The sequence below is a fragment of the Schistocerca cancellata genome, chromosome 8 (assembly GCF_023864275.1).
Source record: "Schistocerca cancellata isolate TAMUIC-IGC-003103 chromosome 8, iqSchCanc2.1, whole genome shotgun sequence".
Classification (NCBI taxonomy): domain Eukaryota; kingdom Metazoa; phylum Arthropoda; class Insecta; order Orthoptera; family Acrididae; genus Schistocerca; species Schistocerca cancellata.
The window spans coordinates 125,807,021-125,834,449 of NC_064633.1; the positions used below are offsets into that span (position 1 = coordinate 125,807,021).

The 27,429-nt window shown below is 42.5% G+C and overlaps 1 protein-coding gene across 2 annotated transcripts in view; it reads right to left on the reverse strand.

The window, feature by feature from the left end:
* The window catches only part of LOC126094456 (geranylgeranyl transferase type-1 subunit beta), a 59,203-nt gene that overhangs the window by 19,791 nt on the left and 11,983 nt on the right, over positions 1–27,429 (reverse strand). For both annotated transcript variants that reach the window (XR_007521840.1, XM_049908835.1), the window contains exons 5-6: positions 18,487–18,597; positions 18,219–18,348 (exon numbers count right to left, since the gene is read on the reverse strand). Coding sequence is in view for 1 of the 2 variants with exons in the window: in XM_049908835.1 (XP_049764792.1) it covers positions 18,219–18,348; positions 18,487–18,597 (241 nt within the window). In the remaining variant the exon portion in view is untranslated. The remainder of the gene's footprint in view (positions 1–18,218; positions 18,349–18,486; positions 18,598–27,429) is intronic.

Consider the following 27,429-nt stretch of genomic DNA (forward strand, 5'->3'; position numbering starts at 1 on the left):
GAATTACTGCATAGTCTTCATCCTAAAGCATTCGACACAGTTTGCTATTGGCAGGCGCTTGTGTGTTTTGTTGCTGCAAATGGCACAGTTCCTTTGCAATTTAAGTTTTACTTATTTTTTTCCTCGTTTATGTTTTATTGCTGCAGTATTATTTGCAGTAATGGGCTAAAGCAAAATTCTTTGTTAGAATACCAGTTCTTACTGTCAAAACTACATAAATTTAACTGAAAACTAAAACAAAGAAAAATTCCCAGAATCCTTAAAAATTCCCAGGTTTTTCCCGGTTGTCCCGGAGCGTACACACCCTGTGTAAATAGTCAGTTACATTAGTCGACCGGAGCCTATGTACAGGAAGTTTATTTCGTGCTTATCATTCTTCAGTTCACCCTTTCCAACACTGACAATGTACTGTAAACACACAGTTATCAACGTGAGTCAATGTACAGTTGCCTGTTTACTGTCCCTTTCATACTGGTAGGTTCTGACTTCGTGGAGGGACATTGCATCTTTGGAGAACTTGCTGATTCACATTTGTGTTATGGTGAAGCTCACTGGAATGCCACTGCCGCTACTTGTTTGTACACAGGAAGGTACCCAAACGGACAATTTCATAGTGTCCTATTATTCAGCTATGTTGATCATTGACTGAGGCATAGGGGGAAATCTTGTCAGCTGATACACATCAGGCAGGTGCAAGGATGATGACATGAATCCCAGACTTTGAAGAAGATGTTATTGAACTTGTAATTTCCAATCCATGAACATGCACACATGCAATTGTCGTTGTAATTCATACAGATCACGAGTGGCTGACGGGTTCTATACAGTGTGCACTTACACCCATTCCATGACCAACCAGTTCATACTATGAGACAGACTGATTTTAAAATAAAACAATAATTCTCACAGTGGTTCTTCTTCAAATGTGTTGGTGTCCCCAGTTTTCCAGACCTCATGCTGTTTACTTATGAGTCAACTTTCACAAGGAAGGTTAATTTTAACTTTCACAACAGCCAATGCGCTGTTGAATATTCACGCACTAAGCAAATGAAAAGTTACTAAGTTACTAGGCGAGACTCTCGGTCAACATTTTGGCTGGAACTCTTTGGAGATAATTGTATTGGACAACATATCTTACCAGATTGTTTCAATAGTACATGGTATTTGAACTTTCAGAGAGTACCTTGTCTGAACTTCTGAAGGACATTCCCCTCCAACTGCGTGCTAGTTTGTGGTTTCAGTATGACGATAGTCCAGCGCACTTTGATTCTCGGGCCAGAGCATATCTCACAAACAACTTCAGGTAGAGAGTAACTGGAAGGGATTGCCCAGTCCCTAGGCCTGCATGCTCCTTGGAACTCACTGCTCTTGATTTTTTTCTCTGGTGTTATGTGAAGTCTCTTGTGTACTAACACCAGTAGGAGCAGTACCCAGCTTATGAGCACGTCTACACAACATTTGATACCAAAATCAGATGAGTGTGTGGAATTTTAGAAGAGAATCATACAAAACACGGTTTGGTACTGCACATTATGTAACAAGTTCCCATTTACTCTAAAGTAGCGAAGCCACAGATTCAGTTTACAGTATTCAATTGTACTGTTTTGTAAAGAAAAGTTTTCCAAACTACAGTATTCTGGGATTTCATTTAGCCTACCAACTGCATAAAATGTATACAGTGGTGCAGAAACTTTATTTCACATTTCTGGTGGTAAGTTTCTTACTGTAAAAATGTTTCAAATGTCATCATCTGCAATATCACAAATTTTTAGAATGTCATTCTGTAACACCCTGTTCAATAAGAGAGAATCCAAGATGCAGCAACAGCAGAAAATTAAAATGCAGCGTTGAATTACCTATTGCATGATTGTGTGTATTAACTCTGCATATGAGGTTTTATTTGCCAAAAATTCGATTTAATATCAATCGAGCACTAAGCATACAAAGCTGACTGTTGCATTAAATACGTAACATTTCTCTTGCAATTGAAACAAAACATCATTACTTTATTGGCTATAGAAATCAGCTGTTTGACCACCATAACTTCCCACAACCATTCGTGACATGTATTACCAACCACATCCTTAAAGGTTGGAGCGAGGGTGGCCCCTTGTAACACTTTACCCTTTCACATACCGTATTTACTCAAAACTAAGCCGCACTCAAATCTAAGCCGCACCTGAAAAATGAGACTCGAAATCAAGGAAAAAAAAATTTCCCGAATCTAAAGGTACGTTGTCCAAGACGCGACGCACACTAGCGACTGCGACGGGTCGCTACGTGACGTCAGAAGTTGCTTGCTGGCGCATGCGCAGTTCGAGTTTGGGATGTGACGCGCGACTGTTGCGGCAGCTGCCACAGCACTGCACCAGTGAGCAGTGTTGCGACAGAAGTCGCACGACACAAAGACGTACGGCTGCCAGAAAGATGTCGAGCCAGTCAAGGAAAACTGAAATGAGCCACTCATAGAATGTGATTCTCTGTGAGCTGGTCTCGCAACATCCTTGCCTTTACGATTTGAAGAACCCTAAATATAGAGACACTATGTTCAGAGACAGAATTTGGGAAGAAATTGGTGCACAGTTGAAACTGGCAGGTGAGTGAAATATACAATATTTTCCCATTAATGCAAATTTTTCAGGCCTGTTATGAAAATCAGTATAATCCATGCAGATGTAGAATTAGAATTATGAAAATGAACTTTAAGGTCAATTTTCGCATTACTCTTTTTTGTGACGATAAAAATTGAAAACGGCAAGTACATTATAAAATGAACAATCTAAAGTACAACGAGAAATTTACATTTTACAATACCTTCACTTTGAAAGTAAACGGTAGATTGGTGTCTTGATGATAACTTCTAGTTGTGAAAAACCACCACCAGATTGTTGTACAGCTTTCTGTAATCAATAGATGCTCGTTTTTGAGGAAGGCGTTTCTCAACAGATTGCGCAAACAGTATGCTGCAATAAGTAATTTGTCACATTCACTTCAATTCATTGGTAGAAGATGGTGCTCAAAAAACTTGTACCAAAAGTGCACTACTGTTTTACAAGGTCCTTCTGGTCTGACACAGTTCACAATTGAAATTCATCTTTTGTAAATCCTGGAGTCATCTTTTGAGTGCAGCTTGGCAAGATTAAATGTTCATGTCATCCATAACGATGTATGCTGTCAGAATATAAGAATATGGAAGTTCATTTGGATGGGAATAAAGACTCAGTCGACTATGAAAGTTGCCTTAGCTTGTTCCAAAAGTTTCTGCATGGGAGAAACTGACAAGTATAATTTGGGGAAATTTTGTGAACAAGCACGGACATTATTTCTTCCACATTTCTGCCAGTGTATACTGTAGACGTTCAGAATGAAAATTCTAGAGATGTTTAAGGTGTAACCCTATCTTGTTGTCAAGAACTTGAAACAATGCAATGACGCAAGCGTGCGCTTATTGTTAATAAACTTATCTTTCATTGGAATTTTAGGTGAAATGTGCAAAAACAGATGGAGGAATATTCGGGACTCGTATCAGAGAAATAAACGAGAAAGAAAGCTTGGAACAGGTTCAGATGCCTCAGCAGAACCACGAAAATGGGTTCTGCTTGATCACTTGGGTTTAAGAAACCTACATTTCGTGGCATTTTAAATGAAATTGTCAAGAGCATATGGAGAAATATTAGTAACTCATACCGGAGAAATATGACATAAAATGGTTTCATTAGGTCCAAATGTGTCAGCGAAACAAAACAAATGCATTCTCTATCGTGTGATGACCACACGATTCTCGTTGCGCGTCGACAGAATTGACGGCTAGTCGCGACGCTCCCGGAGATATGAGCCCAAATCTCGGTAACGGAGTTCGATATCATTCTGATCTCAACTTTAAAAATAATTTCGATATGTTCGCTTCTTTTCATCGGCAACGATGTATGACCTAACGTAAACCATACGTAAAGTAGCCAGCGACCACATTTTTCACTGTACACAATTCAAATTTTATGCAGTAGGTTACTTGTAAATTAAGTATCGGGATAACTGTGACGAATACTGGAAAAATAGACACCTCATTATCAAGCTGTGATGTGAAACTGTAAGATACGCAAACATCAACTTTTTGTGCCTTTTACTTTCCTCACAATTGATAGAGAAGTAATATACAGCAAAAAAAACACGCAAAACCGGAAGAGATACTTTTCAATTTTTTAAAGTAAAAGGAGAATCTGTATCGAAAAACTAACTCTGGGAGCCAATGTAACTTTGTTGCATTAACATACAGTATTTTTTACAGCAAGAAAATCGGAATTCTTATTTTTCTTATGTATTTGAATCCGCCGCCGCCGACCTGAGCTTGGGAAACGGCGACGACTCCAGTCGTGTTGCGGCCATGTCGCCGTCTGCCAGGGTGGGAAAAGAGGAGGGGGCAGCGTCGCAGTCGCAGCCAAATGTCGCGTCTTGCACAACGTAACTTAAGCTGCACCTGAAATTTGAGACTCGAAATTCAAGTTGAGAGAAAAGTTTTAGGCCGCACTTCCAAATCGAAACAAAGTTGGTCCACTGTAATATGAGACACAGTTTAGGTCGAAAGAATGACGATACAGCTACAGTACTTTGGTTCGAGTCGTAAGCTTAGCAGTTAACCTTTACCAGGTAGCCATTGCTATGCATCAGGCGCTTCATCCGTATTTATACGGGTAACCTTCCTTTTTCATGTGCTTCGTCTCATTTGAATTGATTGCTTATTTTTCTTTGATCTGATAAGTGACGTTCTCTTTGTTATAGGCGTTTACGTCACTCTAAGCTGAAAACGCATTATTGTATTGTGTCATGCATTGTTTGTCACATTTGTTTACGACCTGTCGCCACTCGCGCCATGGCGTGCTTTTGTGCGCGCTACTGCCGCTTCCAATTTTTTTTAAAAAAAAAAAAAGAGGAATCGCTTCATTAGTGAAACAATGGCAAGAGACTGCTATTTGTTGTTACTTACACTGCTGCTTTCTTTGATAATAATCAACAAGAACCAAATAATAGACTGCATGTGATAGACGATGTTGTGAAGGAGAGTTTAACGAAAATTTTTCTCCGTTTGAAAATCTTTGCAGACACCTCTTTAGTACATTACATTCTGCACAGAAATTAGTCATCTTAGATTTAAAAATCTAGTCAGTTGTCGTGCTTCATTTCTGACTGTATCACTGTTCGCCGTAAGAATAATACGAATATAAACATGGCATGATATGTATAACTCTTCCGCGTTTGCTGTTGTCTCACTCTAGTTTCGTAGTTTATAAGGCAGACATGATTTAAATGAGATAGCAGCAAACACGAAAGAATACATGGCAAAATGTTTATATTCGTATTATTCTTATGGTGAAGAGAATACTGCATGTGGTTCACAATTCATAAAAGTTCCTATTAGCAACCACCTCTTGTCACAAGTAGGAAAAAATTCAGAACGTAGAGTTGACCTTACTTTGTGCCTGCAAAGCATGCCTCTGTAGCGCTACATATATTTGACGGCAGAAGTTAGTTGAGGCGGCACCTACCAACATTTTACAGAAATTCCACTCACTTTGCACTCGATTCTAAGCTGCAGGCGGTTTTTTGGATTAAAAAAAACCGGAAAAAAAGTGTGGCTTAGATTCGAGTAAATATGGTAATCTAAAACCACAGTTTTACCATGTCTGACTTCTTAATGACATTTTTCAAGTTCTTCCCTGGTTATGTAGACTGTGATATTGTTAGTTTCCATCACTATTTGTTGTTCTGTTTATGTGAGCTGTAATTTTTATGCAAGAGAGCACTGATGAACAACTCCATCAGGAGGCAAGTTGGTGTGTCCAGGAGCTATTTTGAAGTTAATACTAAGCCTTCACAATAATCTTTAAAGTTTTTGGTTGGTTTTGAGCACAATGTGCTTTTCACGGGATGAGATAAAAATACTATCTGTCTTCTACAAACTCTGTTGTCTGTCTGACACTCCCAGTAGCGAGTCTATCCTACATACAAGGCTGCAGAAACTGATGAAATTTTGAAATGTTCAAATTAATGCTATTCTGTCAGTTGTCAACACATTTTGACAAATGAGGCAACATTTTTTTGCACCACCTTCTTCAACTTTTACATTCTGCTGAAATAACTGTTTTTCAGTCAACAGGGTTTGAAGATAAGCACATAATTCATAGTAGTTTTTGGAAATTTGAAAGAGGTGTATACTGGAAAAAAACTCTGTTAATTATTCTTTTAAACACAAGTATGTTTTTTTTTTACATACACATGGTGTATTAAATTACAGTTTTCATACAGAATCTTACTATTTCTTTGTGTGGGAGATCTTGAAACAAGGTTCATTACATGAAGCAAAACCACTTTGCTCACACTGATAACACGTTTTACTTCAAGAAAGTTTTGTAGTTTCTTTCTCAAACTTGGAAGTACATGATATAAATGGGCAATACTTTTTACTTACAGGTGATAAATGCTGCAGAAAATTCCTCTATGTCAATATACCTACAGCTCAACTTTGTTCAGTGTCATCACTAACTAGGTGCACATTGTTGTTGTTGTGGTCTTCAGTCCCGAGACTGGTTTGATGCAGCTCTCCATGCTACTTTATCCTGTGCAAGCTGCCTCATCTCCCAGTACGTAACTGCAGCCTACATCCTTCTGAATCAGCTTAGTGTATTAATCTCTTGGTCTCCCTCTACGATTTTCACCCTCTACGCTGCTAAATTGGTGATGCCTTGATGCCTCAGAACATGTCCTACCAACCGATCCCTTTTTCTAGTCAAGTTGTGCCACAAACTCCTCTTCTCCCCAATTCTACTCAATATCTCCTCATTAGTTATGTGATCAACCCATCTAATCTTCAGCATTCTTCTGTAGCACCACATTTCTAAAGCTTCTATTCTCTTCATTCGAACTATTTATCGTCCATGTTTCACTTCCATACATGGCTACACTCCACACGAATACTTTCAGAAACGACTTCCTGACACTTAAATCTATACTTGATGTTAACAAATCTCTCTTCTTCAGAAACGCATTCCTTGCCATTGCCAGTCTACATTTGAAGAGCACAAGGCAAAAATGATTATAGTCAATTTTTTCCCATTTTCAGGTTAGGACAGGAATTTGTAGCTCAAATACGGCCGAATTTGTGGGGAGGGGGGGGGGGGGGGGTACACAGCAAGAATGCTGGCAGGTTATTTGCCATTTTATTTTTGTTGTGCATGGTAAAACCGATGAACATCATCTGTGTTCACGGCACATATGATGAGAGTCATTTCATAATGTTGGCAAAACCTGCTTGATCAGGAGTTCAACATGCTGTCTTCATTCTTTTGTTTACTTTGTATTTGTGGTTAGAAAGTTGCCAAAGTTTATAGCTTGTGTTCTTGGTAGTAGTTTCTGTGAAAATGAGTGAATTAAGTGGGTCAAGTGTGGATGAAGATTGTGAAAACGTCAGCAAATCTAGCACAAAGAAGAGAAAATCCCATGGAAGGGTAAGAGATGTGATGCAAAAACGTAAAGTCTGTACTCACGAAACTGGGCCCGATTGCAGATGTAAAAGACTACAGTGTTTTGATAGTGTTTGTGAAGGTGAAAGAAAAAGATTAATTTCTCATTTTAGTAGTTTAGAATCTAATGATGCTCAGTCCACGTACTTGGCTGGGCTTATCAATGTTTATGACGTCAAAAATCGCAGACCAAGAAACCCCCAACAGACAAGAGAGGAAAGTATGATCACAAACATTGTAGGACCTAAGAAGAAGTTGAGCAAAGTGTCGTTGATAACATTGCATCGTTTAAGGGCCGTACAAGCCATTATAGTTTTGATGAAATTAAAAGAACGTACTTGCCAAACACTTTAAATCTGAAAAAAATGTACACATTGTACAAGACAGGTAGGCCTAGTGGTAAGATTGTGTCCTATGAATACTATATATAGATATTTGTATCTAAGTTTAACATAGCTTTCGGATATCCCAGAAGCGACACCTGCAGTGCATGTGACAGGTACCAAGCAGAAATGAAAGCTTTAAACCTCCAGCTGGAAGAGACTAATGATGACAAGGGAAAAGCAAATATATTAAGCAGCATTAAGAAAAAACAATGTGAGAATCAACCAAACTTGAGGAAAGCTAACACATTTTATGACACAAAGAGAAAATGCAGGAAAATTTCAAGGAAAAGGGAGGAAACTGAGGTACTTACCATTGATTTTCAAAAAAAATTTAAGCTTACCTAATTTGACCACAAATGACGTTTACTACCACCGTCAATTGTCATTGTATTTGTTCAATGCCCACAGCCTATCTACGGGAAATGCAACTTTTTTTGCTTACCCAGAAACAGAAGGATGTAAAGGTGCAGACAAAGTAGTATCGACGTTGCACTATTATATCTTCCCCATGTTACAGTCCAATGTCAAAAACTTGTACATATTTTGCGATTCTTGTAGCGGACAGAACAAGAACTACACCACGTTTCGCTTCTGTCATTGTGTGGTACGAATCCTAAAAAAACTAGAGTGCATAACAATCATATTCCCTATTCGCGGCCACTCTTACCTAGAATGCGATAGAGATATGGCCCTGATAAATGGCAAATTTCCCGCAGAGATACCAGAATATTGGGTAAATGAAATAAAGAATGCCAGAGAAAAGCCTTCGCCTTTCACTGTGATTGAAGCTGACCAAAATCTATTTAGAAAATGGAGTGCTTTTTTGGAAAATAACTATCACAAGAAATGCCCATTTGCTACACGACCAATTCGTGAAATAAAATTTTCAAAAGACCATTGTAGGTTAGTTGAACACAGATCATCTTACAATGGGTACTTTCTTATGTCACCGATCCTAACACAACACCAACTTACCAAGCTTTCAAGAGAGTCAGAAGACCCTGGTGATAATATGTCCTTCTCTTTACCACCAATTCTGCGTGAAGGTGAGAGAAAATGACTCAGCACTTTACCTTTCCTTTCACATATCAATAATCTATAGACCTACGAGGTGCATTCAAGTTCTAAGGCCTCCGATTTTTTTCCTCCGGACTGGAAACCAATTGAAATTCATCGACAGTTGAAGAAGACATGTGGTGATGGAGTTATGGATGTGTCGAAAGTGCGTTCGTGGGTGCGACAGTTTAATGAAGGCAGAACATCGTGTGACAATAAACCGAAACAACCTCGGGCTCGCACAAGCCGGTCTGACGACATGATCGAGAAAGTGGAGAGAATTGTTTTGGGGGATTGCCGAATGACTGTTGAACAGATTGCCTTAAGAGTTGGCATTTCTGTGGGTTCTGTGCACACAATCCTGCATGACGACCTGAAAATGCGAAAAGTGTCATCCAGGTGGGTCCCACGAATGCTGACGGACGACCACATGGCTGCCTGTGTGGCATGTTGCCAAGCAATGTTGACGCGCAACGACAGCATGAATGGGACTTTCTTTTTGTCGGTTGTGACAATGGATGAGACGTGGATGCCATTTTTCAATCCAGAAACAAGGCACCAGTCAGCTCAATGGCAGCACACAGATTCACCGCCACCAAAAAAATTTTGGGTAACCGCCAGTGTTGAAAAAATGATGGTGTCCATGTTCTGGGACAGCAAGGGCGTAATCCTTAGCCATTGCGTTCCAAAGGGCACTACGGTAACAGGTGCATCCTACAAAAATGTTTTCAAGAACAAATTCCTTCCTGCACTGCAACAAAAACGTTCGGGAAGGGCTGCGCGTGTGCTGTTTCACCAAGACAACGCACCCGCACATCGAGCTAACGTTACACAACAGTTTCTTTGTGATAACAACTTTGAAGTGATTCCTCATGCTCCCTACTCACCTGACCTGGCACCTAGTGACTTTTGGCTTTTTCCGACAATGAAAGACACTCTCCGTGGCCGCACATTCATCAGCCGTGCTGCTATTGCCTCAGCGATTTTCCAGTGGTCAAAACAGACTCCTAAAGAAGCCTTCGCCACTGCCATGGAATCATGGCGTCAGCGTTGTGAAAAATGTGTACGTCTGCAGGGTGATTACATCGAGAAGTAACGCCAGTTTCATCGATTTCGGGTGAGTAGTTAATTAGAAAAAAAATCGGAGGCCTTAGAACTTGAATGCACCTCGTATAATGAGTTATAGAATAATACCTCATAACAATAGTGTAACCTTGAAAGTAATGAAAACTTTTCAGTACAGGAAATACTTTTGCCGCTATTGCAACAGATATTTAGTTAGGTTGTTAGTTCAATTCATAGCACACTATGTAAGTAGGTAGGTTACTATTTTATGACAACAACCACCAGCAGATTCCCTTGTTTTAGCCCAAAAGTTTGCTTATTTCCAGATCTGGTTAAAATAGAACCTGAAAAGTACCCAGACCTGCAGCACCTGAAGCAGTTTTGCAGTCCATCTGCTCAAAAGTACTTTGAAGAACTTTCTCATTGACAAAACATAAGTTGCAAGTAACAATATTAAAATAAAATCTATAAGGGCCTAATGTGTTAAAATCTAGAATATTATAAATTTTATAAAATAAACAGTAAACAGAATCTGTTTACAGGTTACAAGATCCACTGAAGAAGCACAGAAAGATAGTGGACTTTCATTGTTTTTACCAAGTTTTTTATGACTACCATCCTTTTTACCATGTTTTTTGTGTACCTATTTAAGCTCTTAATTAATAAAGTACCTTAAAATTGAAAATGTGTTTATTGTATCTCATTTATTAACTAAACAAATAGATACAGAACAATAAAAATGTTGTTGTGATAATCATACAGTAAACGTTTATGATATACGAGACCTTAGAGCATAAAATTCGTCGTCCTGAAAAATTACAAAAAAGTGACTATCATCATTTTTGCCGTGTGCTCTTCATTTTATATCCTCCCTACTTCGACCATCATCAGTTATTTTGCTCCCCAAATAGCAAAACTCCTTTACTATATTAAGTGTTTCATTCCCTAATCTAATTCCCTCACCATCACCCGAGTTAACTCAACTACATTCCATTATCCTCGTTTTGCTTTTGTTGATGTTCATTTTATATCCTCCCTTCAAGACACTGTCCATTCCGTTCAACTGCTCTTCCAAGTCCTTTGCTGTCTCTGACATAATTACACTGTCATTGGCGAACCTCAAAGTTTTTATATCTTCTCCATGGATTTTAATACCTACTCCAACCTTTTCTTGTTTTTCCTTTACTGCTTGCTCAATATACAGATTGAATAGCATCGGGGAGAGGCTACAACCCTGTCTCACTCCCTTCTCAACCACTGCTTCCCTTTCATGTCCCTCGACTCTTATAACTGCCGTCTGGTTCTGTACAAATTGAAAATAGCCTTTCGCTCCCTGTATTTTACCCCTGACACCTTCAGAATTTGAAAGAGAGTATTCCAGTCAACATTGTCAAAAGCTTTCTCTAAGTCTACAAATGCTAGAAACGTAGGTTTGCCTTTTCTTAATCTAGCTTCGAAGATAAGCCGTAAGATGATGATGATGTTTGGTTTGTGGGGCGCTCAACTGCATGGTTATCAGCGCCCGTACAATTTCCCAACCTTTGCTCAGTCCAATTTCGCCACTTTCCTGGATGATGATGAAATGATGAGGACAACACAAACACCCAGTCATCTCGAGGCAGGTGAAAATCCCTGACCCCGCCGGATAAGCCGTAGGGTCAGTATTGCCTCACGTGTTCCAACATTTCTACGGAATCCAAACTGATCTTCCCCGAGGTCTTCTACCAACTTTTCCAGTCGTCTGTAAACAATTAGGGTTAGTATTTTCCTGCCGTGACTTATTAAACTGATAGATAGGTCATTTTCAAATCTCTCAACACCTGCTTTCTTTGGGATTGGAATTATTATATTCTTTTTGAAGCCTGAGAGTATTTTGCCTGTCTCGTACATTTTGCTCACCGGTTGGTAGAGTTTTTTCAGGACTGGCTCTCCCAAGGCTGTCAGTAGTTCTAATGGAATGTTGTCTACTCCCGGGGCCTTGTTTCAACTTAGGTCTTTCAGTGCTCTGTCAAACTTTTCATGCAGTATCATATCTCCCATTTAATCTTCATATATATCCTCTTCCATTTCCATAATATTGCCTTCAAGTACATCACCCTTGTATAGACCTATATACTCCTTCCAACTTTCTGCTTTCCCTTCTTTGCTTAGAAGTGGGTTTCCATCTGAGCTCTTGATATTCATACAAGTGGTTCTCTTTTCTCCAAAGGTCTCTTTAATTTTCCTGTAGGCAGTATCTATCTTACCCCTAGTGAGATAAACCTCTACACCCTTACATTTGTCCTCTAGCCATCCCTGCTTAGCCATTTTGTTGCATTTCCTGTCGATCTCATTTTTGAGACGTTTGAATTCCTTTTTTGCCTGCTTCATTTACTGCATTTTTATATTTTCTCCTTTCATTGATTAAATTCAATATTTCTTCTGTTATGCAAGGATTTCTACTAGCCCTCGTCTTTTTACCTACTTGATCCTCTGCTGCCTTCACTACTTCATCCCTCAAAGCTACCCATTCTTCTTCTACTGTATTTCTCTCCCCCATTCTTGTCAACTGTTCCCTTAAGCTCTCCCTGAAACTCTGTACAACCTCTGGTTTAGTCAGTTTATCCAGGTTCCATCTCCTTAAACTCCCACCTTTTTCTAGTTTCTTCAGTTTTAATCTACAGTTCATAACCAATACATTGTTGTCAGAGTCCATGTCTGCCACTGGAAATGTCTTACAATTTAAAACTTGGTTCCTAAATCTCTGTCTTACGATTATATAATCTATTTGAAATCTGTCAGTATCTCCAGGCTTCTTCCATGTGTACAACCTTCTTTTATGATTCTTGAACCAAGTGTTAGCTATGATTAAGTTATGCTCTGGGCAAAATTCTACCAGGCGGCTTCCTCTTTTATTTCTTACCCACAATCCACATTCACCTACTACGTTTCGTTGTCTTCCTTTTCCTACTATCGAATTCCAGTCACCCATGACTATTAAATTTTCGTCTCCCTTCACTATCTGAATAATTTCTTTTATGTCTCATCATACATTTCTTCAATTTCTTCGTCATCTGCAGAGCTAGTTGGCATATAAAGTTGTACTACTGTAGTAGGCGTGGGCTTCGTGTCTATCTTAGCCACAATAACGTGTTCACTATGCTGTTTGTAGTAGCTTATTCATTATGAAACCTACTACTGCATTACCCCTATCTGATTTTGTATTTATAACCCTGTATTCACCTGACCAAACGTCTTGTTGCTCCTGCCACCGAACATCGCTAATTCCCACTATATCTAACTTTAACCTATCCATTTACGTTTTTAAATTTTCTAACCTACCTGTCCAATTAAGGGACCTGACATTCAACACTCCGATCCGTAGAATGCCAATTTTCTTTCTCCTGATAACAATGTCCTCTTGAGTAGTCCCCGCCCGGAGATCTGAATGGGGAACTATTTTACCTCCGGAATATTTTACCCAAGAGGACGACATCATCATTTAACCACACAGTAAAGCTGTACGCCCTCGGGAAAAATTACAGCTGTAGTTTCCCCATGCTTTCAGTCATTTGCAGTACCAGCACAGCAAGGCCGTTTTGGTTAGTGTTACAAGGCCAGATCAGTCAATCATCCAGACTGTTGTCCCTGCAACTACTGCAAAGGCTGCTGCCCCTCTTCAGGATCCACACATTTGTCTGGCCCTCACCAGATACCCCTCCGTTGTGGTTGCACCTACAGTACAGCTATCTGTATCGCTGAAGTATGCAAGCCTCCCCACAAATGGCAAGGTCTATGGTTCATGGGGGAGTGGTGCACATTATCATCAACAAATTCAGCTGTAAATGCTGTGATGAAGGCAGTCACTGTTACTCTATGAACTGTAAAACAAAAATGCAGTTGACACTCTTATTAGCAGTAGATGAATGTACAACAGCCTCCACCATTTGACCTTTTGGTGCCAAAGAACATTGTACTGCAGCATCAACACCAGCCTTATTCATATTGCAATATAATATCTGAACTAACTTCAGTGTAACTGTGCCATTCTTTCTTATGTGTGGTTCAAATTACAGTATTTGCATTGTAGACACCAAATAGAGATCTGTCTTGTGTTCAGATTTCACAGCCAACACACTGTCTCTGCATTGCTTAGAGGGAACTAATGAAAAACTGAACGCAACAAATGTTGAAAGGTCATGGGGGCAACAGAGCCAATAGGAAGAGATAGGTCCTATTCTGTGGCCTGGGCATCATCCAAGGAGGAGTGAATGAGAAAACACAAGGAACACAGTCCAGGGAGGGGAAATGGAGATCTTGGCAGAGGAAACCAAGGCACATTCCAACTGGTCATCCCATTTGAGGGCAGGAATAAGGACGATGATGACACTTCTAATATGTAAAGAGAATGGGATATGTGAGATGATGAAGGACTTGTCGAATGGAGATTGCATAAGAAACCAAGAGCTGGTACCATTGAATCTGAGGAGAGAAGATCCCAGCTTGAATTCTATGGGACTAGTCCGAAAGGCACCAGTGGCCAGATGCACACGACGATGATGGACTACGTCTACCAGTTTTAAGGCTGAGCCATAAACCTGGCAACCATTCTCCAGTCGGAATGAAAACAGTGTCCGGTAAATATGGATAAGAGTAGCACGATCCACACACCAAGATAAGTGGGCAAGGAAGCAAAGTGTGTTAAGCTTCTGCCTGCAGCTAGTCTTCAGCTAATGAATATGGAGCAGCAAAGACAGCTTTCTATCAAAAAGGAGGCCCAAGAAATAGGACTGTATAACAACTTCCAGCAGCTGGTAGCTAAGTAGTTCCGCATCAGGATGGAGCTTGGTATGATGGCAGAGATGCAAGACCCGTTTTTTTGTAGGAGAGAATCTGAAACCAAGAGAAGGAGCCCATGCAGAGGCCTGCTGAATAGCTCTCTGGAGCTGGCATTTTTGGAGCCTGCATTCAGCAGAGGCTACTAAAGCTGTACCAAATGAAAAAATCATTGACATACAATGCAGGGGTGACTAGTGGCTCAACAGAGGTCACAAGACCATTGATGGCGATGAGGAAGAGAGTGGCACTCTAACCCTGATCAATCGGTGGGACAAAAACTGATGAATAAAGATCGGTAGTGGGCCTCAAATGCCCCATTCATAGAGGATGAATGATGTTGAACGCCTTATACAGGTCAGAAAAGATTCCAAAAGGTGCTGGCATTTAGAAAAAGCCTGTCTGATTGCTGTTTCCAACCTAAGCAGATGGTTGATTGTGGATTGTCCCTCTAAAAACTGCACTGATAGGGAAACAAAAGGTCCACTGATTCAAGAATTCAGCTTAACATGTGGGCAACCATCATTTCAAGCAGCTTACAGAGTATGTTGGCACTATCTTCCCATTCCGAGGGGAAGGCACCTTGCAGCCAAAGTTTGCTGAAGACCCTGAGGAGATGTTACCTTTGTGGATCGTTCAGGAGTTGGATCATTTGATTGTGAATTGAATCCAGGTCTTGGGCTGTGTCGTGGGATGAGGCACTAGCCTGACGTAGTTCCTAGTCAATGAAGAGTTCATTATAGGATTCAGATTGGTGGGGAGCGATATACAAGGGGATGTCTTCAACTTGTCGCTTCTGCAGTAGACAGGAGGAGACAACAATGCTGTCAAGTGGGTCACCAGGTGTTCTGCAAGAACTGATGAACTGGTCCAAAGACCACTCTTCAGGACAAGACATGTAACAGCTGTTGATCATTGGTGGCCCATGAGACTGTGGAGCTCAGCTCACACCTGAGGTGAAGAGGCATACCTCCCAGGGAGGAGACATAGTGCTCCCAGCATTCCTTCTTACTGCATTTAGAGACAGCCATCGCATAAAGTCATTTAAAAGTACTAAGATTCATCTGTGTAAGATGTCATTTGGATCATTTCAGAGCTCAGTGGCGATCCTGAATAACTATTGCAATGATTTGGTCTACTGCAGCACTAGTCAATGGTGGGGGGGAGCCCTTTAGGAAGGGGAACAGCACTTCCAGCAGTGTGGGTGGTCACATCTGAGACATCTTGCACAACCTCATCAATGTAACAGAGAGGTGGCAAATGTAACAGCAGAGGCATACAAAGGCCATTTGGCACTGTGAAGAGCCCAACAGCGTATTTGGTCTGTCTGGCAGTGACAAGGAAATGACAGGATTCCCAGAAAGTGGTCACTGTCAGAAATGTCACCATGTAATGACCAATGTATCGAAGTTACAAGATTAGAAGAAGAGGCTGTTAGATCAATAGCTGGAAAGACGACATGGGCAGCACTAAGTGGGTGGGAGATCCATCATTCAGGAGGCACTGATTGTGGTCAGTGAGAAGCTGGTCAATTAGAAAGTTCCTATCAGACAAAGTGGTACTCCCCTAAAAGTGATAATTCTACAGAGTTGGCATGGAGGATGTTAAGCCTTTCTGCACATCTTTTAACCAAACAGGTTTAGTTACAACAGGGTAATACATTCAGATAACAGACTTTGTTCATGAATCAAGCAATAATGTTCAAGCATAAATGCAGATGCAGCCACCAACTGAATTTTGTTCCTTTGGATTACAGCATGCAGTACCCAACTTTGAACCTAACCCACTTGAGAGGAAAATGTGGCACGAATTTTAAATGGTTGCATTTCATTACTTTTCCATTAACTGGTTTCACACTGACAATTTAAATCATTTTCAACAGTGCCCAAAGGTCTTCCTAAATTCGGAGAACAATTCAAACCAAATCAATGCCCCTTGAAATGAGAAAACAATTATATTTTCATAATTTCACTGCAGGAACTCTCCTCACTCATGGCATACAGGTTTCGTGCTATGGACATGTCTAACAAAATGCTGCAAACTTCTGTAAAATTTTCATATTTTCTGGTAAATTCTAATATTTACTGTATATACTTTAATGTTCTGCCACATATGCTGCATGAGCAACTGCCACATTATGGTTGTTATTGCACCATGTTTGCTCTGTTTATTGTAGATATTTTGCATGGAAAATCACATTACAACAACAAATGATTTTATGCTTGCCAAAGTAAGAGCAACAACATGTGTGACAGATCACAGAGACATCAGGTGATGCGGCATGAACAGATGGGCACTGGCCAACTGCTGTTAGCTAGCAGCTGAAGTCAGTTAGGGTGCAGCATTCTCTCCATTAATGCCAAACTTTCAAGCATAATTGTGGTGTCACCACAAGACACCACACTTGCTAGGTGGTAGCCTTTAAATCGGCCGCGGTCCGCTAGTATATGACGGACCCGCATGTCGCCACTGTCAGTGATTGCAGACCGAGCGCCGCCACACGGCAGGTCTAGAGACACTTCCTAGCACTCGCCCCAGTTGTACAGCTGACTTTGCTAGCGAAGCTATACTGACAAATACGCTCTCATTTGCCGAGACGATAGTTAGCATAGCCTTCAGCTACGCCATTTGCTACGACCTAGCAAGGTGCCATTACCAGTTTATATTGAGATTATAAATCATGTATCAACAAGAGCGATGTTCACCAATTATGGAATAAAGCTAAGTATTACTTCAACTACGTACTTTATTTGCTACTATAATTTCCCGTAACTGTTCCAGACCTCACACCAGTCTGCGTGAGCTTAAACGCGTGCATTTCGGCCTCCTCTAGCAACACGGTGTTGGCTCTTCTGGCAATACACCAATAATGGTTCTGCAGAAGCACATAATAGCTCTAGGGTGGAAAACTTACTTTTATTACTATAGCAAAGTAAAATAAATTTCACTGCACTTCCATCAGGCAAATTTGTTTGGCATACAGACAAAATGTGGTTAGAAAATAATGGAATGTATGTTCTTGAATACTCCACTTTGCTTTTACAATGCACACTATTAACCATAAGATCACAAGCATTAACAGATTGAGTGGAAGAGAACGCTTCCTCCAGCTACTGTCACACACTACAGTGTCACCAATGGAGTCAAAGCAGTTCCTTAACAGAGCAAGCAGTCTCATTTTTGTTTTGTCAGATCTCATATTTTGGAGAAGATTTTACACATAAAATAACAATTATGTTAAAAAAAAAATCTCAGTAGTTTGACACACACACACACACACACACACACACACACACACACACACACACACACACACACAAAGTATGAACACAGAAGATTTCAATGGTTTTATTTAGATGCTTCTTGCATTTCTGTGACATACCTAAGTAAGTGTGCATTGGATCTGAAGTTGTGTCAATCCATTTTGAAAAACCGCCAACAATTCTGTCTTGTGTAGAAAGTATGTAGAATCGGTTAGGCTTGTATGAGATCATATTAAAAACCCCAAGTATCTGAAAATATGAAGACATGGAACAGTATTGAGGTTAAGTTACGGAGAATTACTTATTTTAGTTTCAAGACAGAAAGTAAACAATCACAGACATAAAAGCCCAGGCAAAAATTTAAAATAAAATACAGCTAAATGTTACCTTCAATGAAGCTCCAACCCAGAAAGAATAACACGTGTCATCGGGTTTATTTGGGCGCCCCTGAAATCCTGTCACCTGACGCATCAGCAGCCATTTCTTCAATCTTGAACGCTGAAATTAGAGACCACAAATTACTGTAAGTGAAGACATCAATAAAGCAGCAAATTTACACAATCTGTCATGATAAATCTTCTCTCACAAAACAGGACAAACTAGCAATTCATTAAATACTCACTCCAAACTTTACATAGAGTTTACTTATCAGCTAACTAAAGTGTAATTATCATTGGTCATATAAAACTAACTTCAATGACGAATTGAATACATAATTGAAAAGAGTATATTATGCAAGTACTGATAGGACTACAGCATGAACACTGTTCCCAGACAAAGATAATTTCTCCTCCTATCGAAGATTTAAGGATGCTGCTGGGCTGTTGGCAGAAATATAGAGATCAAGGTAAGCCAATAACTTTTCAATCCTTTCTTCCCAACCTCTTGTGTTTCTGGGAAGATCAGCAGTAATGAACATTCACATCATCAATAAACAACACTATCTCACCCTTCAAATGCCACATATTGTCTTTAGTGCAAAGCTCACACAAAATAACTTGGGTCTTGAGTAGAAACACTGAGTGCTGAGCAAGAACATCTCTCTGTGCTGAAGGAGTGCCACTTGAGTTGTCTCTCCCTGTCGTGCTGTGTTACTTTAATCAATAAAGAGCGGCCACCACAGATGTTTCTGTGATCGGTACTCTAGTCAGATACTACTGACTCCCAATATGTGTGTTTCAAACTGTTGGTGATACTACCCCAACCTATCCTTTGCAGACTCATTAGCTTTAGCTTAGAAATTCTGCAAGGTATGCAATTGTGCGACGGCTTCAGGTGTTGAACTATAACTTCTCTATGGTGCAATTGCTGTTCCCAATGGGACACTCACCACGACTGTTGTTCCTCCTCTCCCATATTGTCCCTTGAGCCACACATAGAACCAATCTCATACAGGAACACAAGTATGTCATAAAGGCCATCTGAGATCTGACTTGTCAATTCATGGGTTGAGTGACCCAAAGGCTACTGGCAGGCCATCAACTTATGTATCTATGTGAAATGATTAACCATTAGGGTTGTGTCAGCAATATTAAATCGAGAACGAAAGATTACATTCTGTTATGCAACACATTTGACAGAGCAGCTCACTATTACTCACACAGTGACAGCTTTGTAACAGATGGCCTCAAATTGCTGATCTAGATGGTTGGTTGGTTGATTGGAGTTGGAGGGACCAAACAGCAAGGTCATCAGTCCTTTGTTTCAAAAGTGGTCCATTTGGACGGATTTACAACTCAGAAGAGTCATAATGGTAAAAAAGTGCTGTCATGTTGTCTATAGTGAAAACAAAAGGAGGGAAGTCAGCAAGTGGGCAACCCCAAGGCTATGCTAGAGGTAGGAAATATCCTACGTCTGACACAGTACAGGCAAGACCACGTGCTATTCAAAAGTGTTCAACCGCTAGAATGTAAAAGTGATTATTGTAAAAGGAGACTAAACAAATCAAAAAAGCAATAAAAACAGAGTAAAAGGGAGAAAAAAGTGGATCTTGGCCAGGGAGGGGAGTCAGGAATCTCCAAACACAGCTTACAGTGGGAGACACCACAACCCCCACTGCCCAGTCCGTAACACCAGAGGGAGATTAAAAACCTTAGAACTGAAAATAAAAAGCACTTTCACGGAGGAAACTGAGAACCAGTTCAACCCTCTGGGAATTGTCTGCCAATATTAAAGATAAAGTGCGGGGAAGTCTGTACTTAGTACGCAGAGCCAAAAGAAGGGGGCATTCCACCAAAATGTGGGCTACTGACTGGAAGGCTCCACAACCACAAAGTGGGGTTGGCTCATTATGCAAAAGAAAACCGTGGGTCTGCCTGGTATGGCCGATGCGGAGACGATACAGGGTGGTCGAGTCCTTTCAGGAGAGGCAGAAGGAAGAACGCCACGGGACAGATGTCACCTTAAGCGGACAAAGTTTATTAGACAGGGAGGCAGCCTCCCAAGAGTTGGCCATGATTGTGAGAAGTGGGATTTCATATGAAGCTGTAAATTCATCGCAGGAGGGGTTACAGAGAAGCTGGGGTAAGTGACTGCTCCCCCAGCCAAACGATCAGCAAGCTCATTACTTGGGATACCCACATGGCCAGGGACCCAAAGGAAGTCAACAGAACAAGCAGCATGGTGAAGATCAGCGAGACGGTCTTGGATGGTTGAGACCAAGGGATGGCGGGAAAAACACCAGTCGATAGCCTGAAGGCCACTCACTGAATCTGTACATAACAAAACACGGTTGAGTTGGGACTGTTTAATGAAGGTAAGGGTCTCAGAAATTGCCATCAATTCCGCAGTAAACACCCCACATGCAGTTGGCAGGAGATGATTTTCCATGCCATCAGAGGACATGAAGGCATATCTCACACGATCAGCAGATTTAGAGCCATTGGTGCAAAAAACAACAGCATCCCGAAACTCCCATAAAATTTGGCAGAAAAAACAACGGAACACCATAGAGGGAACGGAATCTTTCGGACCTCGGCGGAGATCCATCCGAATCCAGTGCCAAGGAACTAATCAAGGGGAGGTGTTGGTGAGGCAATGTAGGAGACAGGACAAAGAAGGAAGCTGAAAATCACGATGAAGAGACGCAAGGTGGAGCCCAACCGGTAAACCCGCCCAAGGGCGGGAATCAGGCGGGCGACAACCTTGGTCTGGGAACAGGATAGAATAGGAAGGATGAGTGGGAGGGGAATGGACAGCGATTGCATATGAAACCAGAAGCTGGGACTGCCACACAGAAAGAGGGGGGGGATCCCAGCTTCAACCAGGAGACTATCAATAGGGCTAGTAGGGTAGGCACCGGTGGCAGAACGGATACCACAATGGTGGACCAGATCTAGGAGGTGCAGTGTGGAAGTAGCAGCTGAACCATAAACTTGACAACCATAGTCCAATCGAGACAGCACTAAAGACCGATAAAGTTGCAGAAGAGTGGAACAATCCACACCCCAAGAGGTTTGGACAAGGAAGCGAAGGACACTGAGTTTATGGAAACATCCTATCTTCAGAAGTCCGATACGAGGCAGCCAAGTGAGCTTGTTGTCGAAAAGACGACCCAGGAAATGAAACTGTAGGACCACAGGTAATCGTTGTGCATCGAGGTAGAGCTCTGGATCAGGGTGGACCGTAGTATAGCGACAGAAGTGGACCACCCGTGATTTTAAAGGTGAGAACTGAAAGCCGTGTGAGAGGGTCCATGCAGAGCCACGCCGTAGGGCACCCTGGAGCTGCCGCTCTGCAGAGGCCCAAATGCAGAAATCATCCACATACAGAGCAGGGGTGACTAAAGAACCAATGGAGGCCTCAAGTCCATCAATAGCAATGAGGAAAAGAAGTACACTCAATATGGATCCCTGTGGGACGCCATTCTCCTGGGTCCGTGCAGAACTAAAAACAGTACCAACCTGAACCCTGAATGACTGATGGAACAGGAACTGGTGGATAAAAATTGGAAGTGGGCCCCTAAGACCCCACTCGTGAAGTGTAAGATATGATGGTGCCAAGCCACGTCATAGGCCTTGCAAAGGTCGAAAAATGGCGGTGCTGGGAAAAAGCCTGCCGAACTGCGGATTCCAAGCAAAGTAAATGATCGATCGGAGACCGTCCTCTCGGAAGCCACGCTGGTATGGGGACAATAGATCCTTAGATTCGACAACCAAACTGAGCCGACGGGCTACCAACCATTCAAGTATCTTGCTAACAACGTTTGTCAGACTAATTGGCTGATAGCTTTCGACAAACAGGGGGTTCCTTAAAGACAGGAACCATGATGCTATCTCTAAATTGAGAAGAGAAGTCATCCTAGAGCCAAATATGGTTAAGCACCCAGAGAAGATGGTGTCATTATGGAGCACTGAGATGTTGAAGCAATTGGTTATGAATGGAGTCTGGGCCAGGGGCTGTATGATGAGAAGAAGAAAGTGCGGAAAGAAGTTCCCATTCAGTAAAAGGTTCATTGTAAGATTCTGACTGACAAGGGATAAAACATAAGGCGGAAGTTTCAGTCCACTGTTTATGGTGAAGGAAAGCAGCCCGACAGGAGGTTGATCCTGATGCTGCTGCAAAAGAGGACGCAAGATGTTCCGCGAGAATCAGCGGGTCCGTGCAAAGGCCATCAGGGAGGGCAAGGCCTGGGAGGGTAGACCTTGGAGAGAGTGAAGTGTATCCCATACCTGTGACATAGGGACAGTAGAACCGAGGGAAGAAAAAAAGTCTTCCCAACACACCCATTTGCTTCATTTGATTAAGTAACGGGCTTTGGCGGGGAGGCATTTAAAGGTAATAAGATTGGCAGCAGATTGGTGCCTCTTAAGGTGTTGCAAAGCTCGACAGCAATCACAGATGGCAATGGCAATGGCCGTTCTCCATCACAGGACTTGCCAGCAGCGAAATGGTCCAGATGAGCGTGGGATAGCAAGGCTAGCAATGCGAACAATCGCATCAGACACGTCGCCTAGGACGTCATCAATACAATCTGACAAAGAGGGAGAAAAAACGACCTGTGCAGCATATAGAGGCCAATCTGCGGATTGGAAAGACCAACGAGGTAACCTGTCCGCCGGGGAGAGGGAAGGGAGCGAGAGAATCAATGGGAAGTGGTCTACATCTACAATTATACTCTGCAAGCCACCCAATGGTGTGTGGCGGAGGGCACTTTACGTGCCACTGTCGTTACTTCCCTTTCCTGTTACAGTCGCTTATGGTTCGCGGGAAGAACGACTGCCAGAAAGTCTCCGTGCGCGCTCAAATCTCTGTAATTTTACATTTGTGATCTCCTTGGGAGGTATAAGTACGGAGAAGCAATATATTCGATACCTCATCCAGAAACGCACCCTCTCGAAACCTGGACAGCAAGGAACACCGCGATACAGAGCGCAGAGTCTGCCACTTGAGTTTGCTAAACATCTCCGTAACGCTATCACGCTTACCAAATAACCCTGTGCTGAAACGCGCCGCTCTTCTTTGGATCTTCTCTATCTCCTCTGTCAACCCGACCAGGTACAGATCCCACACTGATGAGCAATATTCAAGTATAGGTTGAACGAGTGTTTTGTAAGCCACCTCCTTTGTTGATGGTCTACATTTTCTCAGGACTCTCCCAATGAATCTCAGCCTTACCAACAATTAATTTTATAGGATCATTCCACTTCAAATTGTCCCATACGCATACTCCCAGATATTTTACAGAAGTAATTGCTACCAGTGTTTGTTCCGCTAACATATAATCATACAATAAAGGATCCTTCTTTCTATGTATTCGCATTACATTACATTTGTCTATGTTAAGGGTCAGTTGCCACTCCCTGCACCAAGTGCCTATCCGCTGCAGATCTTCCTGTATTTCGCTGTAATTTTCTAATGCTGCGACTTCTCTGCATACTACAGCATCATCTGTGAAAAGCTGCATGGAACTTCCGACACTATCTACTAGGTCATTTATACATATTGTGAAAAGCAATGGTCCCATAACACACCCCTGTGGCATGCCAGAGGTTACTTTAACGTCTGTACACGTCTCTTTTTCGGCAGAATTTATCTCTGGCTTCAGCCAGCTTTTCATACCTATAACGATTTCAGCTTCGGTGCTTTCTATCAGCGCTTGAAGTTCCGGTACTTTACCAACGCAGCTTCGACAGTTTACAATTACAATACCGGTTGCTGCTTGGTCCCCGCATGTCCTGACTTTGGCCCGCACCCTTTGAGGCTGTTGCCCTTTCTGTATTTGCCCGAGGCCATCTAACCTAAAAACCACCCAGTCCACGCCACATAACCCCTGCTACGCGTGTAGCTGCCTGCTGGATGTAGTGGACTCCTGACCTACCTAGCAGAACCCGAAACCCCACCAGTCTATGGCGCAAGTCGAGTAATCTGCAGCCCACACGGTCGCAGAACCATCTCAGCCTCTGATTCAGACCCTCCCCTCGGCTCTGTATCAAAAGTCCGCAGTCAGTCCTGTCGATGATGTTGCAGATGGTGACCTCTGCTTTCATCCCACTAGTGAGACTGGCAGTCTTCACCAAATCAGATAGCCGCCAGACTATCGCAAAGGTCATCGTGTGGCGACCAGTGTAATGAAGGGAGGAAGGACGAAGGGAGGAGAAAGAGAAAGATCAATGGCAGAAAAGGTACCATGACCGGCACTCAAATGGGTAGGGGAGCAATCATTAAGAAGGCAAAAGTCGTGGTCTGCAAGAAACTAGTCTATGAGAAGACCCCGACTAGATGGAAGTGCACTGCCCCACAAGGGATGATGAGATTAAAACCCCCAAGAAGGAGGAAGGAAGGAGGAAGTTGCTGAAGAAGGGCAGTTAAGGCAGCAGGTGTAAGAATCCTGTCAGGAGGGAGATAAAGACGGCAAACTGTGAGCCCACAGTCCAGATGGACCCTAACAGCAACCGCTTCCAATGTAGTCTGAGGAGGAATCCACGTGCTAGCAACGTCCATATGGACCAACGTACAAATGCCACCAGAGGCGCACAGGGGGCTGACCCAATTTCGATAGAAAGCACGGAACCCACGGAGGGCCAGCGAGTGATCATCAGTAAAATGTGATTTCTGTAGAACCACACAAGCTGCAGAGTAAAATGAAATAAGGGATTTCAACTCTGGAAGGTGATGGTAATATCCATTACAGTTCCATTGGATAACCACAGAACGATGATTCAAATGGGGGGTGAACAGGCTAAAGCCAGTCATGCCTCCGGATCACCATCTGTCACCGACAAGGAGGGAGTGACATCCATGGACAGCAGGTTAGAGTCAGGTTGCGAAGGTGGGGATGGGACCTTTGGCAACACCAGAGGCTCCTTGTCCTGGGACTTATGTTTCTTCTTCTTTTCTGTTTGAGATTGAGGAGGGCTGTGCTGCAAAAGGGAGCCAGCTGCAGCAAGATCTGGAAAAGAAAGAGAGCGGGCGACCTGGGAGCCCACAGACTGTGGTTCTCGTGGTTGTCGCGTAGCAGCAGACCTTTGGCATGGAAGGTGCCGGGAAGGGGGGTCCTGGGAGGGGTGCCCTTGACTGACAGACACCGAAGAAGTGGGACACTTCTCCAGCTGGGGAAGGAGAGCGGCACCCGGAGAGGAGGGTGTGGGAACTGCAGGGGAGGGGGGTAGGAGAGAGGTTCAGGACTGGGGTAAGGAAGGGGGAGGAAGGGGTGAAGATGTAACTAAAGCATAGCTAGACGTCATTGACACAGGATGAAGATGTGCATACTTCTTACGAGCCTCAGTGTAGGTTAGACGATCAAGGGACTTATACTCCTGTATCTTCTTTTCCTTCTTATAAGCTGGGCAACTGGTGAACATGGAGAATGATTGCCATGAAAATTAACACACACAGAAGGGGGAACACAGGAACTCCCCTCATGGAGTGGATATCCACAGAGAGGGGTCTGTGAACAGTGGGAAAACATGTCCAAAATGCAAACACTTAAAAAATCTCATAGGTGGTAGGATGTACGGCATCACATCACATCGATAAACCATCCCCTTCAAAGGCCAGGATAAAGGCACCAGTATCAATGCAATTGTCCTTCGGGCCCTTCTGAACACGCTCAACAAAGTGAACACCCCGCCGTGCTAGATTATCCCTAAGTTCCTCATCAGTATGAAGGATGAGGTCCCTGAGAAAAATTACACCTTGAACCATATTCAAAGACTGGTGGGGGGTAATGGGACACAGGAATTGTGCCAAGATGGACACAGGCACGAAAGGCCGCAGACTGGGCAGCTGAAGCATTTTTGATCAACAACGAACTCGACTGCATCTTGCTCGGAGAGTCCACTTTGCCAAACTTGTCTTCAATGTGTTCCACAAAAAATAAAGGTTTGGTATTGGTGAAAGTATCCCTATCAGTCCTGGTACAAACCAGATAGCAGGGGGAAAGGTTTGGCCCCTAGCCGAGCCTGACCCTTCTCCCAGAGGGTAGGCAGGGAAGGAAAGGCTGAAGGGGCAGAAGAAGCAGCACTGAAAGAATCAGTCCATTCAAAGATACGGCCAGAGTTCTGGACTCGTATGCGTTTTATGTGCATAGCATCCGCCCTGATACCACCCACTCCAATCACGGGCTCCCCCCAAGGGCGCCACCCAGCCACAGCAAGGGCCGTCTGGCACAGCGGCCATTGCCGGAAGTATCAATGCTTCAGGAAGACGAGCAACCACTCCTAGGCTTACATGAGAAGGTCACAGCTCAGGTATCAGAAGTGTGATCCCTGTGTTTTCAGGGGGCTCAATCAAAAGGGTACATCTGATTTAATCCATTATAAATGGTTTTTGAAAGCCTGTGACTGTAGAAACAGTAGGTTTGTTTATAAATAAATAAATCTTCCACTACCAGTCACGATTTGTCTTTATTTTACTTTTCGCACAACACATTTTGAGAAATAATTCCCATTTTCAAGTACTTTTTTTTGTGTGTAAAATAAAGAAAAATCGTGACTGGTAGCGGAAGATTTCTTTATTTATAAACAAACCGAAAGGGTACATAGCAACCCCACCACACGGGCTGGCTACCGTGCTGGCTATGTAGCCTAGCATCAGATGACGATGTGAAGGAAAAGATGGAAGGAACTAGGAGGGCACACACTGGAGACACTAGGTAAGGTGCTCTTCCCCAAATGGCTCACACTATGGAATAGAAATTTAGCAATGGAGGTCAAACCCCAGAAGGGGGCCAGAGGATGCCGAAAGGATGAGGTAATTACTTAACAATACCAAATTGCAAAGCCAACATAGCACGGATGATGGCATGGCCAACATAAAGAAGGACTTCAGGAGAGGGAGAGGAGAGGGTGGAGGGGATGGAGAAAGGACAGGAAAGGAGGGGAAGGGAAA